At 46.1% G+C, this 17,964-nt stretch overlaps 1 protein-coding gene across 2 annotated transcripts in view; it reads left to right on the forward strand.

The window, feature by feature from the left end:
- Positions 1-662: 662 nt before the first annotated feature.
- Scamp1 (secretory carrier membrane protein 1) overlaps positions 663-17,964 on the forward strand; it is a 95,261-nt gene continuing 77,959 nt past the window's right edge. The window contains exon 1 of one of the 2 annotated variants that reach the window (XM_059276355.1): positions 663-819. In XM_059276355.1, the coding sequence (XP_059132338.1) occupies positions 763-819 (57 nt within the window). In that variant the 5' untranslated portion in view covers positions 663-762. Of the gene's footprint in view, positions 820-1,237; positions 1,424-17,964 lie in introns of those variants that run through there. The other variant, XM_059276358.1, reaches the window with a different exon arrangement.

Genomic DNA, 17,964 nt, shown 5'->3' on the forward strand with positions numbered 1-17,964 from the left:
TCCAAATGCCTGAAAATAAAAGTCAACAATTTCCCTTCCACTATTATTAACTTGAGGGCCTTGATCGCTTGACTCCGCCACCTGCTCCGCCTCCCCACGCCCCCAGCGATTATGAGTAGGGAGGGAGGATGGAGGCAGGGGCTGGGCCCGGCTCTGAATCTTGCCTTTTCTTGGAGCAAGTCCGGATCCTCAGCGCGAAGCCGCTCTCCGTGACTTCGCAGTAACCCAGGACTGGAGGGACTGGCTGGGCTTCCCAGGTGGGGGCCAGGGTGTTTTAAATTGCTTTAGGACCCCCCCCTCTCCGCTCTTGGGGGGCTGTACTCTTTGGCACCTGGAGCGGATGTTTCTCCACCTCTGCAACTTGCTCTCCAGGTGTTGCCTCCCCCCGTTGCCACGTGCGACCCGCGCGCACCATCCTCCCTCCACCCAACACCTCCCCTTCCCCAAGCCGCGCTAGGTGGGTCCCGGGGACCGCGGGCCTGGAACCTGCCCTCCGCCTGCGCTCGCCCTTCGGTCGGAGGCAGAGCCCGGAGCGCAGATCCAGGCGGGAAGGGACGGCCGGATGGCTGGGCGCCGCGGGCCGCCGCCGCACCGGGCATGCTCAGTGGCAAGGCCGGCGAGGTGGCCCGCGAGCTGCACCCGGATCTGCGCGGCGCGGCGGCGGCGGCGGCGGCGGCGACGTGAGCGCGCAGGGGGGCGGCGGCCTCGCCTCGTCTGTGTCTCGGCGCCGGGCTCGGGTGGGTGACGCGCAGTGCCGGGGCGATGTCGGATTTTGACAGCAACCCGTTTGCGGATCCAGATCTCAACAATCCGTTCAAGGTGAGCGCCGGGCCGCGGCCCTAGTCCGCGCTGGGCGGCATCGCGGTGGCCGCGGAGGCCCTGCCCGGAGGGTCTCGCTCGGGTCGCAGCGTCACCGGCTCCGCCACCAACCTGGAGAGGGTCGCGCCGGGCCCCGGACCCGCGGGGACTGGGAGTCCGGCCCGGAGCGGAGCCGGGCAGGTGTGGCCGCCACTACTCCGGCCGGCCGGCACGGCGGGCCGCGGGGCGGGGGCCCGGAGGCCGGGGCGCCGGGGCCGGGGTTGTCATGGGGACCTGGCACCGGTGCTGCGTGCGCTGATGGCAGAGGTGTACGGGTGAGAGGCGCGGGGACAGGGACGCTGCGATCAAAAGATAAAGGGGGTGTTTTAATGATCGAAATTCGGTTGCGCCCGGAGCCACCAGTGGCGCTGCCAGAGGCCCCCTTCCCCACCGGGCCCAGCTTAGGGGAGCTGGCATCAAACAGAAGTTAAAAATAAATAAACATCTGGAAACAATAGTGTACGCGGGCATCTCCCCACCTCGCTGCTGTTAGCGAGGTGGACCCTGGGCCATTTTCCAAGCTGGGAGTGCGTCACCCCGGCTGTTTGAGGATTCCGTTCCTCACGTGAGTTGCTTTCCCTCTTGGAGTAGACATGATCCCCGGCCTCCGACGGGCTAGGCACAGAAATGGCCAGGCAGGCCGTTTGGATCTTGGTCATCTGCTCTCAAATTAATGCCGCGACCGAACTCTGCCTTGAAAAGTACTTTGGGTCTCTTAATGACTGTGAGGCACAGCAAGGCAATTTCTTCCAACTGTTAGCGTGGTTAGTCGTTTCTTAATCTTCCTGACCGTATGCGGTGCAAACTTTAATTGGCAGTCACAAATGTGAAATAGGAACTAATTTGTGGCCACCCAGAGTGCGGCTTCTGGCCTGTTGGGTTTCCCTCTTTTTAGTCCTTTTGTGGCTTACCGGCATTACTGGAGGAAAAAGCACCCCTGTTCTGATGATGGTTTAACCTCATGACTTCATGAAGGGTTATTTTAATGAAGTGATCCGGCTTATACTTGACAGCTGGATTCATTTTGCAAACTGCAGAGAAAACTTGTCATCGTCCAGGTGACCGTACCTTTTCAGACCCCTCCTCTCGTTCATTTGCTCCGGTATTTGTTTTTCATTGTTTTGAGGCAGGGTCTCCCTATGTAGTGTAGCTGGACTTGAACTTTCTACCCTTCTGCCTCTGCCTCCCAAATGCTGTGATTGGATAAACCACTCAGGTTGCATTTGAAAGGAAGTTCCGTGATCCCCTACCCCGACCCCTACCTGAAGTTTTGTTTTAATTTAGTGTTGGACTCACTTCTGTGTAGTGGAAAATTGGGCTGTTTTTAAATTATGGATATCCCAAAGAAACATTTCATAATTTGCCAAATGAATGTCATTTAAAAACATTTAAAGGTGAAACATTAAGAACCCATTTGCCTCTCCTAGCTCTGATAGTTCATTGATACTGTTTATTACGCATCTGCCCACGTGGCTGTCGATTTTACATCTGGTCACCCATTTCACGGTTCCTTTCATATTAGTCTCTTGTTAGGGCGAGATCCTGGCTGCTTATCACAGACTGCTGTTTTGTGACATGTAATGTTGCCGTGATTCCTTCCTCTTCTGCCAGGCGTAAGGTTGCTGTGATAATTCTAAACAAAAAATAGTTTTCAACTATTAATCATGGTAGAAAATGATTAATGTTTTCTGTAAGTGGATGTATTCAGGACAATGATTCAAGTCCATAAAATGCTTTAAAGGGGGTGATTTACGTCTAAGGAAGGTTGTTGACTTCTGTTTTGCCGTGTTTCTTCATTTGGAGGGGGGCTGCACACCACTGTCAGTGTCCCTGACTATCGTTTGTTACATTTTTGCTAGCCACCCTCCTGTGTCTCAAAGTAACCCTTATATCTGCTGCTTTGGCTTCATTTATGTGGAAGCAACTTTTGAAATAGTTTTTTTTTTTCATACTCTTATTTACAAAGTTCCCAGAATTCTTACTGTTTCCTTATGGTCACTTTTCTTTTTAAATCTTGTTTTTGACATTTGTTACCCACAGTCCTTAGTTATCTTCTGCTTGGTGTTGGTTTGTGTGTGTTTGGCTTTTGAAACTCTTGCAGCAAAAAGTGGCCTTGAACTCGTGACCATTGGATTCACAGGCCGTTCTCATCACACCTCATGGATGATGTTTCTCAGGGTTTCTTTCCCTGCATTGTTGTGTCAGGACACTTTTGTGAACTTCTTCATTTGAGCCATGTCATGAAAAATCATTTCAGAATAGAATTGCCTTCAATGATAGAAGCACAGTGGTTTACTCGATTCTCTTGACTGTGGTAAAATTCTTCGCTGAATTCAGTTCATATGTCTTTTTTGAGTACCCGCTTTATTCCAGTGGTTATGGTAGGCCTAGTGAATGGTGTTATGAAATTTCGGTGTCCTTTAGTGTGCATAAGAAAGTTGAAGTAATCAAAACTCTATGGAATCCAAAACAAAATACTAATTTGGGGAAATTTCTCAAACTCCGCTTAGGAGTTGTTAAAATGTGGCTTTAATGCCTGAATCCCAGCACCCAAGAAGTAGAGGCAAGAGGATTAATACAAGTTTGAGGCCAGCATGGCTAAAACTGGGAGGCCCTGCCCCCAAAAGTAAAATAAAGGAAAAATATTTTCTACATACTCAACGTGTAGATTTTGAACAGTTGCTAAATGTCCCTTACTCTGTTGAGTTTTCATTTATCCAGCAGACCTGAAGCAGACCTCTAATTTCGTGGGCCTTGGTTGGATGCCGAGGGCAGGCATGCCTGTGAAGTAGGAGGCGGCGTTAATAACAGGTAGAGGCCAGAATAGACCCCGCAGCTGACCTAAACACCAACAATTAAATGCTGGACAGAGTGCCAGTTGTTCATAGGAGGGGGATGTTAATAGGGGGCCAGATATCGGTAGGCCTTCTCGTATGTTTTTGTATCTTAATGTAATTGAATTAGATAAATCACGGAAATAACATTTAAATGAATTCATCTTCAGAACACAAGGAGAATCATAATTCAGAGCTTGGAAGTATCCGTCCTCAGATATAATCCGTCAGATCTCATCTTTGGCAGAAAAAGCAGAGGGGGCGGGTTGACTGCTCCCTCGTGTAGATTGCTGTCAGACTGTGTGTGTCCAGATTCCTAGTCCGTCATCGCTAGCGTGTAGCTAGAGTTTTCCTGCCTGGCCCACAGTCAGGACAAATCTCTCTCACCTGCCAGTCCCACAGCCGCTCAGACCCAACCAAGTAAACACAGACACTTATATTGCTTACAAACTGTATGGCCATGGCAGGCTTCTTGCTAACTGTTCTTACAGCTTAAATTAATCCATTTCTATAAATCTATACCTTGCCACATGGCTCGTGGCTTACCGGCATCTTCACATGCTGTTTGTCATCGTGGCGGCTGGCAATGTCTCTCTGACTCAGCCTTCCACTTCCCAGCTTTATTCTCCTCCTTGTCCCGCCTATACTTCCTGCCTGGCCACTGGCCAATCAGTGTTTTATTTATTGACCAATCAGCAACACACTTGACATACAGACCATCCCACAGCACTAGCGTCTGATGATTATTGTGTGTATGGGAGTGGGATGCCAGCGTTGCAGTGTGCGAGCGGCGGTCAGAGGGCACATCTGTGGAGTCAGCTTTCTTCTTCCACTTCCTGTGGATTCCTGGGGATCAAACTCAGGCCCTGGGTTTGCGCAGCAAGCACCTTTGCGTCAGCTCCGCTCTGTGTTTCTTATGTGGGGCTTAGACTTGAGGGCTCTATGGCGTGGTAGCAGAAGTGAGGTCTGAGTGTGGGCTTACAAAAGGCCTTGTTTTGATCCTCGTTTATCACTCACCAGTTGAGGGGCCAAGGAAGTCACTCAGTTTCTTTCAGCCTCAGCTTACTAGTCTCTAAAATAGGAGCAAATATCTTGTGCTGGCTGATTTTATGTCTGCTCGACACCGGCTAGAGTCATCTGAGAGGAGGGAACCCCAACAGAAAATGTCTTCAGAAGACTGGGCTGTAGGCAAGCCTATGGAGCAGTGGTTCTCAACATGTGGGTCACGACCCCCTTGGGGTCACATATCCGATATCCTGCATGTCATATATGTATATTACGATCCATAACAGTAACAAAATTACAGTTATGAAGTAGAAACAAAAATAATTTTATGGTTGGGGTCTCCACAACATGAGGAACGGTATTAAAGCGTCGAAACATTAGGAAGGTTGAGAACCACTGCTCTAGAACATTTTCTTAATTAGTGATTGGTGGGAGAGAGCCCAGACCATTGTGGGTGGCCATCCCTGGGCTGGTGATCCTGAGTTCTGTCAGAAAGCAGGCTGAGCAAGCCAGTGAGCAGCTCCCCTCATGACCTCTGCATCAGCTCCTGCCTCTCTAGGTTCCTGCCCTGCTTGAGTTCCTGTCCTGACTTCCCTCAGTGATGGACTGTAACCTGGAGGTGTAAGTTGAAATAAACCCTTCCCTCCCCAAGTTGTTTCTTAGGTCATGGCGTTTCATCATAGCTCCGTAGGGGCACTCATAGGACTATATGGAAGCATGTAGACAGTGTCAATGTGTGGTGGCTTTAATAAGGTGCTAGTGTTTAGTTCATTACTAGTACCAAGTGCTTTGTCCTTGTTCACCTGCTAGACTCTAGACTCTAGGCCAAAGTTATCTGATATTAGTGTTTTTCCACCAGTGTCTTTCTCTATCTTATTTAAAAATTATTATTTATGACTACCATGAATGTATGCATGTGCACACACGTGATGGTGTATGTGTGGTGGTCAGAGGACAACTTTGGCTTTCTCCATTCATGTTTGTGTGGGTTACAGGGATCCAACTCAGGTGCTCAGGTTCGTGTGGTAAGTACATTTGCAGGCTGAGTTGTCTTATGTTTGGAGACGTGGTCTCTCACTGACCCTGGAACTGATAATTGGCTAGACTAGCTGGCCACGAGCCCCAGGGGGCTTCCTGTCTCTGCCTCTCCAGTGTGGCATCATGCCTGGTTGTTTATGGGAGTGGTCAGGATCTGAATTCAGGTTAGCAAGCACTTTATTTATCTACTGAGCCATCTCTCTAGTTCCCAGAAATAGTTTGTAAGTTTTATAGCATGTGTTATGATCTATTTTATTAGTTGTCGATGTCTTACAGTACCTAATTTATAAATTAAATTTTATTATGGGTATGTATGTGTAGAAGAAAATACATAGTTCAGATGCAGTGTGATTTATAATGCCTGCAGAATCTCTCAGCGCTACATCTCTTCTGGTTTTTTTCTTTTGTTGCAGTTCAGAGGATGGGCCCAAGGCCTTGAGCATATGTTGAGCAAGCACTCCCTTGCAGAGTTATGTCCTGTTCTCTGACTCTGTAATCTTTTAAAAGCAGCCTGCAAAGTAGTATCTCGCCTGTCTAACTTCCTACTTAGCGTGATTTTAGTGGCATCTTAAGAATTTGCTTGAACCTGGTGGGGTAGCCCGCAGCTGCCATCCTTCTCTTGGGTGAGAAAGACTGGAAAGTCATGACTTTGCAGCCCACCTGGGGTTTTTAGAAAGACCCCTGGAAAAGAATTTTGTCACTGTTTCCCATAATTCAAGGTTGCTAATCAGTATTCAGACAGCCATGATGAAATGTATCACACTGGATTGTTTATAAACAAGGGGTTATTGCTCACGGTTCCAGAAGCTGGGAAGTCCAAGAGGAGGCATTAACAAACACAGTGTTGCATCTGAATCAATAATTCTATAGACTGCACATCAGAGAGTCTCACATGGGAAGACACCTCCCTGGGTCCTCTCGTATAAGGGCATTAATTCAGATGGGGAGGCTGCAGCTCTGTGACTTAGCCACCTCTGAAGGGCTCTTCCTTGTGGTGGTATCACCTCGGCTTTAGGCTGTAACTTATTTATCTTGGGTGGGTGTGTGGGGAGATAGAAACATTCAGATTCCAGGGCCGCTCGTGCTCAGTTTGTAACGTGGACAGTGTCATCTGTCCTGTCTATTTTTACAGTGCCGTCTACAGGGAGTTGATCTCTCTCCTCCACGCAGTTACAATTCAGAGTCTAGAGACTGGATAGCATTAGGAAAATGCTCCAGTGTTTTTTTCTGTAATAGTTACGTTTTGAAACCCTTATCTTTCAGTCTTACTTAGGGACACAGTGATTCATCCTTGTCAACTGCCTGCATCCACGCTCTATTGTCCTCCGTTAGCATTTTAAAAAGCACGTATTTAGCTATTGATTGTATTTGAGTTAGGCGCTGCCCATTAAAATGCAGCATTATTTACCACTGCCTCAGTGATCCATTTGGTATGAACAATGTCCAAACACAGTTGCTTGCTGATGGTCCTGATGTTTGCGCTAGAGGTGCTGGCTTTTTTTTTTTTTTTTTAATGCGTCTTCAGTTATCTGACAGCTTGAACGCATGGTTTAGGGTGTCTTCGGTTCACTGCCTGTTACCTGGAGCTGCCGGTGCAGGCAGGTGTTGGGGTGTTTTTTCCCCGTGTGGTATCTTTGCTGGGCGCAGCCTGCACTTTGCAAACTCAAGGGCAGCAGGGTCGAAGGAGAGCGAGAGCCAAAGCTTTAAGGGTCTTGGGGGTCATATGCCACTCCTCCCGTTGGTCAAAATAAGCCACAAGTCATCCTAGATTTTAAAAAAGAGGTGAATTGGGGATCGGACTCCATTTCTTCACAAGAATGGCTGCCTGTCCTGACAGAGACCTGTGAACTGAAAAGCTGTGCCAGGCATAAAATGGTGAGGCAGTGGTGAAGGCTTGAGGTAGACTGCCATTAAAATGGAGGAGGAGTGGGCGGCATTCAGCAGTTGGTACCTGGTAGCATCCCTGTGCAGAGGAGGAGGAGCGGGTTCCTTGCTTCAGACTGAGCTCCACTTTGTTCTGGTTTTCAGTGCACCTTCTCAAGAGGTCTTTCCCCTGGTGAACACTGGAGGCCAGGAGCCTGTCTCATCTTGAAGGAACTCCTCCTTCCAGTCGCTGGTTCAGCTCTTAATGATTTTCATTAGCATTATTCAAGTCCAAACCATGCCTTGAAAACATCTCTAATTGGCTTGAGACAAACCTGTGCTTGGATGCTCATTAGTGTCAGGGGTTCAGGATCAGCCCTGCTTAGAAATGCTTCAGTCCAGTTGGGCATTTCCAGGCCAGTGGACACTCACTGGGGTCCACTGAGCAGCTGCTGTGCCTTTAAAACCAGTATTCAGGCACAGTTTTACTTAGGGATCTGCCAGTTAGTGCCAGTTGTCAGTTTAACATGCCTTCAAAGAGAACCTCAACTGAGGAGTTGCCTCAGTCTGATTGGCCTGGGAGCAGATCTTTGGGACATTTTCTAATTGCCAATTGGTGCAGGCGATCCCAGCCCCCTGTGGGCAGCCCCCACCCTGAGCGGGTGGTGCTGGGTTGTGTAAGGTGCTTGAGGCTCCCAGAGGAAGAGGTCAGTCCGTGAGGAGTGTTTTCCTGCGGTCTCGGCTTCATCAGTTCCTGTCTTCGGGTTCCTGCTGGAGTTCCTACCCTGGTTTCCCTTGATGATGGGCTGTGCCATGTAAGTTACACTTCCACACTTTCCTCCCTGAGTGGTTTTGGCCAGGCTGTTCTGTTGCAGCAGCAGGAAAGCAAACCAGAACAGGCTCATGGCTTTAACAACAGTCATGCTTGAGGTGATGATTGGGGACAAAACGCGAAATTGTTCTTCAGCCAATATTATTATTAAATAGTATTATTTGCTATTATTAAACATGCTTAAATATGGTTAATATTTTGTAGCACGGGATGCATATTCAATACATTTAGTGGTTCTGTTCTTTGTATGTTTGTGAGTGTGTGCAAATGATGTCTGTGTGAATATGGGTGGACAAGATGTGCTACATCATTGTGTGGAGGTCAGAGGACAACCTTCAGTGTGGGTCCTTGCTCTCCACCTCCTTGGAGACAATTGCATGTTGTTCACTGCTGTGCACATCAGTGTCCAGGGGTTCCCCTGCGTCCACCCCAGTCCTGCTATAGAAGCGCTGGGATTACAGATCCGTGCGCTGTCCCTGGCCTTCCACGGATTCTGGGCATCTGAAGTCAGGGCATCCCTTTGACCAGTGCTGTACCACTGAGATCTTGTCCCAGCCCCTCATTGTTCCTTATTGTGACAAACCACCACTTTGATACAGTTGTTAAAATCCATGTATTGGGTTAATGAGATGAGGGACAATTCTAAACAATTAATAACCCTACAATCTTTTGCTTGGGGTAATCACTTAGTTACTGTTTTCATTAGCCAAGTACATGGTCGGAGTGGTTTGAACATGGTGAAATGTGTGTCCAGTGAGAGCAGCCAGGGAGGACCTGAGTCTAGAAGCAAGTCAAAGGCAGCCCAAAAAGCACTCTGTGAGCATTTAATCGACCGACCGCAGGCTAAGGGAAGCAAGCAGCAATCAGGTACTTGACGTCTCTTGCTTGCTTAAGTGAACAAACTTATTATTTGTTGCTTTAGATAAAGAATCCAAGGCTTATTGGCTTTCTGCATCAAGGTGGACTTTGTCCCAACACAGAGATTATTTAATCAGTGAGCACAGCCTGGCAATGCTTTTTGTAGAAGTAGGTCCTCCAACACTCGATGGGATTATTCCGGGAGAGGCTGGATGGTCTGTAGAGATGCTAAGGGAGAGATTTCTGTGTCTGAGCCGTCTGCACTTTGAGACTCTGTAGATGCTCCATGTCTATAACTATAGCATTTTGTGAGCTCGCACATTCTCTGATGTTGTACCCCAGTAGATATTGGGGTTGACACTGGTCATGTAAGCAGGAGAAGAGGCTTCATGTTCTTGGAGACTGCGATGCTCTGAGCACAGCTCCTGATGAAGGAGCTGGCCTCAATAGTTGTTCATGATACAGTTGCTTAATCAAGGCCTCTGCTGAGTGACGTTGGCCTCACATGACTGAGCTTATCAGGGTACTTGGCCAAGGGAAGCCCTCCAGTAGAAGCCATCTCTCTGGGGCTTCTGAGGACTCTTTAGACTTCCTGATATGCAGTCTAGCTGCTCCTGAACTACAAGGATGTTGGAGAAGCCAGTGTCTCCAAAAGCTTGTGTCCTTTTTGTGTGTGTTTTAAACATCCCTCCCCCCGGCATCTGTTTATTTCAGTGAAAATTGACCAACAGTAAATGCAGCGTGACTCTTTTTTCAAAACTATGGTGAATAAAAGCTGTATTTATATGTAATTTTTAATATTATATTGGAATAATGCAGATCCAAAGTTTATGTCTTTAAGTTACCAGGGGAGCTGTAGTGGTGAGTGTGGACTGTAAAGCAGGAAGGGGTGGGTTTGACCTTGGAACAAATGCACTTACCACTTTCACTTATTGTCCTTGTCCCATGGAGGTGGGCGCTCTCTCTGCTGTTTCTGACTTCGCATCAGTGCTGGGGTCAAAGTGCTGTTCCCTTTCCTGTGTCACAGCTGCCCAGGGAACAGGTCAGAGTCACCTCCGTGGCACTTGGCGCTGGGTCTGTTTAAGAATGGAGACTTCGGAGCTGGTGGAGCTCCGTGGGAGAGCTCCTGCGTAGCATGCACAAGGGCCTGGTGCACGCCATAGCTGGCCCTCGCCCTGCTCCCCCGATAATGTCAGCTCATCAGCTGTTGGACACTTGGGCTGTTTTCCTCCCATTTTGGCTGTTCTGAATAATGCTGCTGTACTCGTACAGACTTTCATTTGAATGCTTCTTTTTAGACCACTTGGGCATGTCCTCAGGTCATATGGCAACTCCTCGTCAGAGGAACTGTGAAACCGTTTTCCACCATGGCTGCTGGGGGATGCATATTTCCCCATGTGGTGGCAATGCTTCCTACTGTCTGGTTTTGAGTCTAGCCATCTTAGCTATTAATCCTTCTGCTTCAGGCTCTGGAGTGCTGGGGATTCCAGGCCTGCACCACTATGGCCGTCTTGAGACTTGTGGTTTTGATTTGTAGTCGCCTGGTGTTGGGGATGGTTTTGTGTACATATTAGCCATTGTGTGTCTTTAGAGAAGTATCTGTTCACACACTCTGTTTGTTTTGAGATTGGGCTGTTTAGCTGTTTTAAAAACTGAGGTAGCTCTAAGAGATTTAAAGTATATTCTAGATATGAGTTCTTTATCAGTTATTTGTCTTGGAAACATTTTGTCCCATTTTGATTTTCTGAATGTCCTTTGAGCTTCAAGCATAGAAATGCAGTGGGGCTCTGCTTGCCGGAGCCCTTGCTTTATTTAGTCTGTGAGCTCTGGGTTTGGTCCTCAGCACACACACTCAGACACACACATGCATTCGTGCGTGCGCACATCAGCTTCTTATCTTGGTAAAGTTCAGTTTTTATTATTTTCAACTGTTATATAGTCTCTGACATATTTTCAACTTTATTTGTAGCCAAGGCTGGCTTGGTTCTCATGATCCCCTTACCTCCACCTCACAGGTGGTGTGATTACAGGTGTACCACCACATCGATTTTAGTTGTTGGTGTTTTGGTGTCATATCTAAAAAAAATTCATGGCCAAATCTAAGGTGAGGAGGTTTTACCCTTATGTTTTCCCTTAAAAATTTCATAGTTCTCTCTAGCGCTTGCATTAGCTTCAAGATTTACTTTTAGTTCATTTTGATGTACGGTGTGAGGTAAGGGCCAAACTCATCCTTTGGCTTTTGGATGTCAGTTGTTCCCTGCCACTTGCTGGAAAGGCTGTTCTTTGTCCAGTGATGGTGGCACCTGGCTGAGTACCACAGAGCCTTTTCTTTTTCTTTTCTTTTTTTTTTTTTTTTTTCGAGGCAGGGTTTCTCTGTGTAGTTTTGCGCCTTTCCTGGAACTCACTTGGTAGCCCAGGCTGGCCTCGAACTCACAGAGATCCGCCTGGCTCTGCCTCCCGAGTGCTGGGATTAAAGGCGTGCGCCACCACCGCCCGGCCACAGAGCCTTTTCTTACTGTCTGTTCTTACAAAGGAGAATAAACACTTTATCTACAAAAGCCTCATGTTTCATGCAAAGATGCCGGAGTCTCCTGGCATCTCCAGAGGGTGTTTTTCTTGCCCAGCTTCTCAATGTAGCGGCACCAGTGTTGTGACTGCCTCTGACTCTCCGCATATGTCAACACTTAAACCGGCACAGTGGCTTTTTACCCGCTTCTAGATTGTCATGAATATTATATCACTGTTACCAACCTGATAGATAACCTTTTCCTTAAACACTCCCTTAAGAGAAAAGCTTTCGTTTGCTCTGTAGACTATAGCTGAATTACGGAATACAGTTTTTCTTAGAAGCTGGAACACTGGTACTGCTGGAGCTCATAGAGTCAGAGCATAGCCTATGAAGTGTTATGCATTAACAGCATTAGTGGGGTCCAGCATGGGGTGTTGGTGAGCTCACAGCACAAAGGCAACGTGTGTGTGTGTGTGTGTGTGTGTGTGTGTGTGTGTTACTGTTACTGTTACTGATGAACTGGTAATTTTACCTTTAAGAATAAGAAATACAGCCAACGGCGCACGCCTTTAATCCCAGCACTCGGGAGGCAGAGTCAGGCGGATCTCTGTGCGTTCGGGGCCAGCCTGGTCTACAGAGTGAGTTCCAGGACAGGCACCAAAACTACACAGAGAAACCCTGTCCCAGAAAACGAAGAAAAAAAAAGAAAAAGAAAAACACAATCAGATATTTGTGTTTTAAAATTTTTTATTAGCATATATTAATTATACCTAGCAATGGGTTTTATTAGGACATTTTCATACATTTTTCATGTACTTTGATTATATTGGCATGCCCTTATAATCCTTTTTGTCCTCTCCCCCAACTCCTGCTGCTCCCTTTTTCTTCTTGGGGGTTCCCCTTCATTGTTATCTCTTGTCTGTCTGTCCCTCCTCTCCCTCTCCTCTTCTCCCCTCCCCCTTTCTTCCTTGTGACCTTCTGAGTTCACTAAGTGCTGCTTATAAGAGCATGGGTACGGACTGTGTACAGGACCATGGGCACCTTACCAGTGGCTGAGGAGGAAGAGTCGCCCTCCCCCAGCATCCACTCATTGCATTTGTATCCTCAGAGAGGTGGGCATGGCCCCTCCCCTCCCTGTGGCAGAAAGTTGAGCAGGCTTGAGAGGTCAGTGGCCATGTGCCTGGGAAGGAAGTGCAGTCCTGGGAAGGAAGCCTTCTGTCCCACTCACGCCTTCCTCTGGTGCCCGATTTCTCCAGCCTTTCCTCCTTGATGGCCCCAGGCCTTGGAGGGAGGGAGATACAGCTACCCCATTTACGGTTTAGTTTTCAACAATCTTCTCAGCACTTGGACCAGTTAGGAGTCTCTGAAGTAATCAACTGCAAAAATGAGCCTCCCCAGTGAAGGCTGGAGCCAGCACTGGTCTGTGCGTTTAAACAGGATTGTTCACATCAGTTAGCAAACAACGCAGTAGCTTTCCCATTAGGGCCTATGGCGTCCTTAACCATGGGCTGTTGACCGTATTCACAGGGCCAGGTATGTTTTCCCTCCTGAGCAGCCGGCCTCAGCTCCAGTCAGAAAGTGAGTGGTTACCACAAACTTTCCACTAATGCACCAGTGGACGAGTCTGGCTTGGCTAGTCAGTAGGGTCCGTAGCTTCTTAAGACCATTGGTGACAGTTGTAGACTTCCTGCTCAGTTCCAGCCTTTTTGTTTGTTTGTTTGTTTTTGTCCTGTGATCACACCATGTGGTCTCTTCAGCACTAGGGTTGTGCTGTCTAGTTCTAGTGGGTGACCAACAGCAGCGGCAGACAGCCTGTATTGCTTTGGGAGCTTCAGGGACCCACCTGACCAACTGGTTGGGAGGTAGTTTACCCCTTCAAATCAGATATTTGAATATAAGTGGTTTTAGTATGTACAAGATTCACTTCTTGTGTGTGCTGCTGGGAATCGAAGCCAGGGCCATGCTACTGTGCTACACTTCCAGTTATATGTTAGTAAAGATTTGTGGATGCAAACAGTGAAACTAAGGCACAGCATGGAAACATCATATACTAGTAAACACTGGATGTTCCCACTTTTCCCCAGAGAAGTGAGCAGGAGGAAGCTGCATATATTCCGAGTGGCAGCGTTCACCTTCGAGAATCCTCTAGTGGCAGTGATTATCCTCATGGACATTTGGAACAAATGCTAAGTGGCGACAAACTGGACATGTTAGGTGACAGGGAACAAATCACCAGTGGGTGCTAGGGACAGTATGCTAGCTGCAGTGGGATCATTGTTTGACAATGTTTTTTGTTACTTGTTTTAAGCTGATTTATGGTTTATATAGCCCTAATTTTGGCATCTTAAATACCCTTGGATTTTAGTGAATTTCTTATAAGTGTAGCAATTATAAAATGCAAATTAACACCCTAAGCTTAATACAAGTGTAATGGATGACTTTTCTATTTAATTATTTTTTTTAATGGAAATGTTTAGATTTATGTCTTGGGGAGTTAAGCATTTACAGTTGAGTTTATAAGAGAATGTACTTTGAACTGTGCACATTCGTAAGCCTGCTGTTAGGGGAACTTGAGGGAAGGAATAGATGAAACTTTGAAGACATTTGTCTTCTTGGTCCTTGGTAAGAACCAAGTTGCTTAGGTACCTTAGACACACTACTTGATCTTAGACACGCTACTTGAATTTCTACCCTCGGAATGTGTGTGTTAGTTACATTCCTAGAGTTGCTATAGTTCCTTTTAACATAAAGATGGAGTGTCTTAAGGTATCAGATGAAGAAAATAAGAGTGCAAGATTATCTTTGGTTGCAACATGTGATTATTTCTTGCCTAACCGCAAACTGCTTCTTTTCTAGGCACACTCTAATATTTATTAACTTTTAAACTTCTTGGTAGTAACAGAAATGGCAGTGAAAACCAAACATGTAAATTATTGGTTGCCTTCCAAAGCTTTAGGGATTTTAGAAGCTATTATGTGTCACAGCGTGGCTGAGAGTAAGGAAGGCCAGCTCTTTTACCTTTGTGACAATTTACCTCGTGATGGAGGCTTTACTGACAGGAGTCATGATCTTGGCTGTTTAATGTTACAGGTTTTTGAAAAGAACGTCTTGTGCTCTTTCCGTTACATTTGATGAATAGATTTTTAAAGTTATGATTACCCCCGAAGTCATGGGAGACCAGCAGGAGGTAAATCCTGGTTTCGCCATTACCCCCATGGATACATTGTGGTAGGGAATGGTCAAGGTGGGCGGTGCTGGGGTTCTCTGTACTGGACTTGGAGCTTAACTATCAGTTAATTTATATGAAACCGTTACATGAATCATATACTTACACCCAAGAGGAAAAATTACAGTTAAAAAGTTGATTGAATAGAATATGAGGAAGCTATTAAGAACTTGTAAAACCCCTTCACATATCTCTGCTTGCCACATTTATTGGGTCCTTAAACACATTATGCTAAGTGAAAGGGGCCCAGTGTAAGAGGCTGCATATTACAGGTCCCATTGATCTATAAAAATAGTCTAGAAAGCATTCCAGTGATTCCGCAGGTATGAAGGTAGGAAGTAAGCACAGTATTCTACAGTATTTAGTAGATGAAAAGACAGTGACAGAACACAGTTAATTTTGACAGGGAGCCATTATGCATGAGAAAACACATTTCTTTGTGGGAAAGAAAACTCTTTAACAGTTGAATACCACAAAGGGTGCTTGCATGGGAAGGCTCTGCTGTTCTCTCTCCTTACTGAAGAGTTCAGTGACTCTCACAGTGAAAGGTGTCACAGGAACAGACATGTGACCCAGTGTTTTGCTGTTCTGTGACCAGCCTTTTTCTTGTCTGTGTGCTTCAGCATGAATCTGGGGACACCTAACTCTATTTGCTACCCAGTTTCTCAGAATTTAGAAGAACTTTGGTGATTTTATGCAGTAGAATGCTGAAGCCTGTACTAATTAAGTGTTCAAATTGGGGGCCGATGTCATCCCTTGTTGCCAACCCCATCCTTCCCTCCCTTCACTAGTTTTCTAATGAGCACATCTATTTCTTTAATGGGGCACTGAGTGGTTCACATTATGAAGATCTGTAGCTGACTGGCTGGCTATATTTCTTCCACGAAATATCATCTCTGATATTAGCTCCTATTCTCTGTCTCTCTCTGTACCCCAAAAAACAAACCCCAAAAGAAAATCCCATCAAACCAACCTTGAAATGTAATTTCTAAGGCATCTAAAAGGCAAACCTGACTGTTTTAACATACTTGCAGTTGTATAGGGGTCACTTATGTATGTTACAAAAATTTTCATCACTCCAAAAAGAAACCTATGTCCTGTACCAGTCACTGTATTTCTCCCAAGCCTGCCAGGTCTAGGTGACCACTGGTACACTCTCTGGACATTTCATATGGTTGGAATAATGAAATATGAACTCTTTTGTGACTGGTTTCTTTTTCTTAGCATGATGTATTGAAGGTTTATCCATGTTGTGGTATGGATCAAGACTTTTCTACTTTTCTTTGGTGTGCGTGTGGTATGTACAAGAACACAAATGTGTACAAGGTGTACAAGTACATGTGTGTAAGTATGCATACAAGTGTGTGCATGTGTTTGTGGAAGTCAGAGAACAACCTTAGATATTTTATCTTGGGAGCCATTCACCTTGTTTTTTGAGACCAGGCCTTGATAGCCTGAGACTGACCAGTTTGCCTAGGCTGGCTCTCCGGCAAGCCCCAGGGGTCTTCTGTGTTCACGTCCACAGCACAGGGATTGCAGGTGTGTAGCTAGAGTTTTCCTGCCTGGCCCACGGTCAGGGCAAATCTCTCTCACCCGCCAGTCCCACAGCCACTCAGACCCAACCAAGTAAACACAGAGACTTATGTTGGTTACAAACTGTATGGCCGTGGCAGGCTTCTTGCTAACTGTTCTTACAGCTTAAATTAATCCATATTCTATTAATCTATACCTTGCCACATGGCTCGTGGCTTACCAGCATCTTCACATGCGGCTTGTCATGGTGGCGGCTGGCAGTGTCTCCCTCACCCAGCTTCCTGTTCTCAATTCTCCTCTCTGTTAGTCCCGCCTACACTTCCTGCCTGGCCACTGGCCAATCAGTGATTTATTTATTGACCAATCAGCAACACATTTGACATACAGACCATCCCACAGCACAGGTGTGCCCACCGGGTCAGCTTAGGGTCAAACACACCCTCAGGTCTCTGTGAATGTGCAGCCAGACGGAATTATCTCCCCCGCCCAAGGCACGTATCATTTCTACTCACTGCCAAACAATACTGGATTATGTAGTTTTGCTGCTTGTCTATTCATAAATACAATATTTTTGTGAATAATGCTGCTGTGGATTGTGAATATATTTCTCCACATTATATACATGCCTTCATGCTGTTTGGTATGTATCTAGGAGTAAGTATTCTAGGTCACAGAGTAACTACCAAATTATTTTTTTGAAATGGTTGCATCATTATTATCTGTAGCAGAGAAGGAGGATTCTAGTTTTTTCTGTATCCTTGGCAATGCTTGTCTTTTTATGTCTAGAAGTTGTGCAGTGATCATAACCTTTGCTTGTATTTCCCTGATGCCTGATGGTGCTAGGCATTTTCTCAGGTCCTTGTCTATTGCTGTTTATTTACCTTCTTGAAGAATGTCCGTTAAGATCCCATGCCTGTGTTCTTTTAATTGTGGAACTGTGTGAGTTCTTTATATATTCTAGACACACAGGCATAGATCACATCAATGATTGGCAACATTTCCCCCAGTTCTATATATTTCCTTCCTTCCTTCCTTCCTTCCTTCCTTCCTTCCTTCCTTCCTTCTTCCTTCCGTCCTTCTTTCTTTCCTTCCTTCTTCTCTTCCTTCCTTCCTTCCTTCTTTCCTTCTTTCCTTCCTTTCTTTTCTCTTTTCTTTTTTTCAAATTTGATGGCATTTGCAACATGAATTTTAAGAATTTTGGTGAAGTCCAGTGATCTTTCATTTTTTTCTTTGTTTTTCATACTTTGCTGTCAGAGATAAGAAATTATTGCTTAACCCAGTGTAATGAAGGATATGTCTACATTCTCTTGTATTTTATAGTTTGAATGTGTGCACTAGGGCTTTGATTCATTGTGAGTTAACTGTTTATATTATAGAGGTGCTCACTGTATATTTAAAATTACTTTGT

Source organism: Peromyscus eremicus, chromosome 11 (assembly GCF_949786415.1).
Source record: "Peromyscus eremicus chromosome 11, PerEre_H2_v1, whole genome shotgun sequence".
Taxonomy (NCBI): domain Eukaryota; kingdom Metazoa; phylum Chordata; class Mammalia; order Rodentia; family Cricetidae; genus Peromyscus; species Peromyscus eremicus.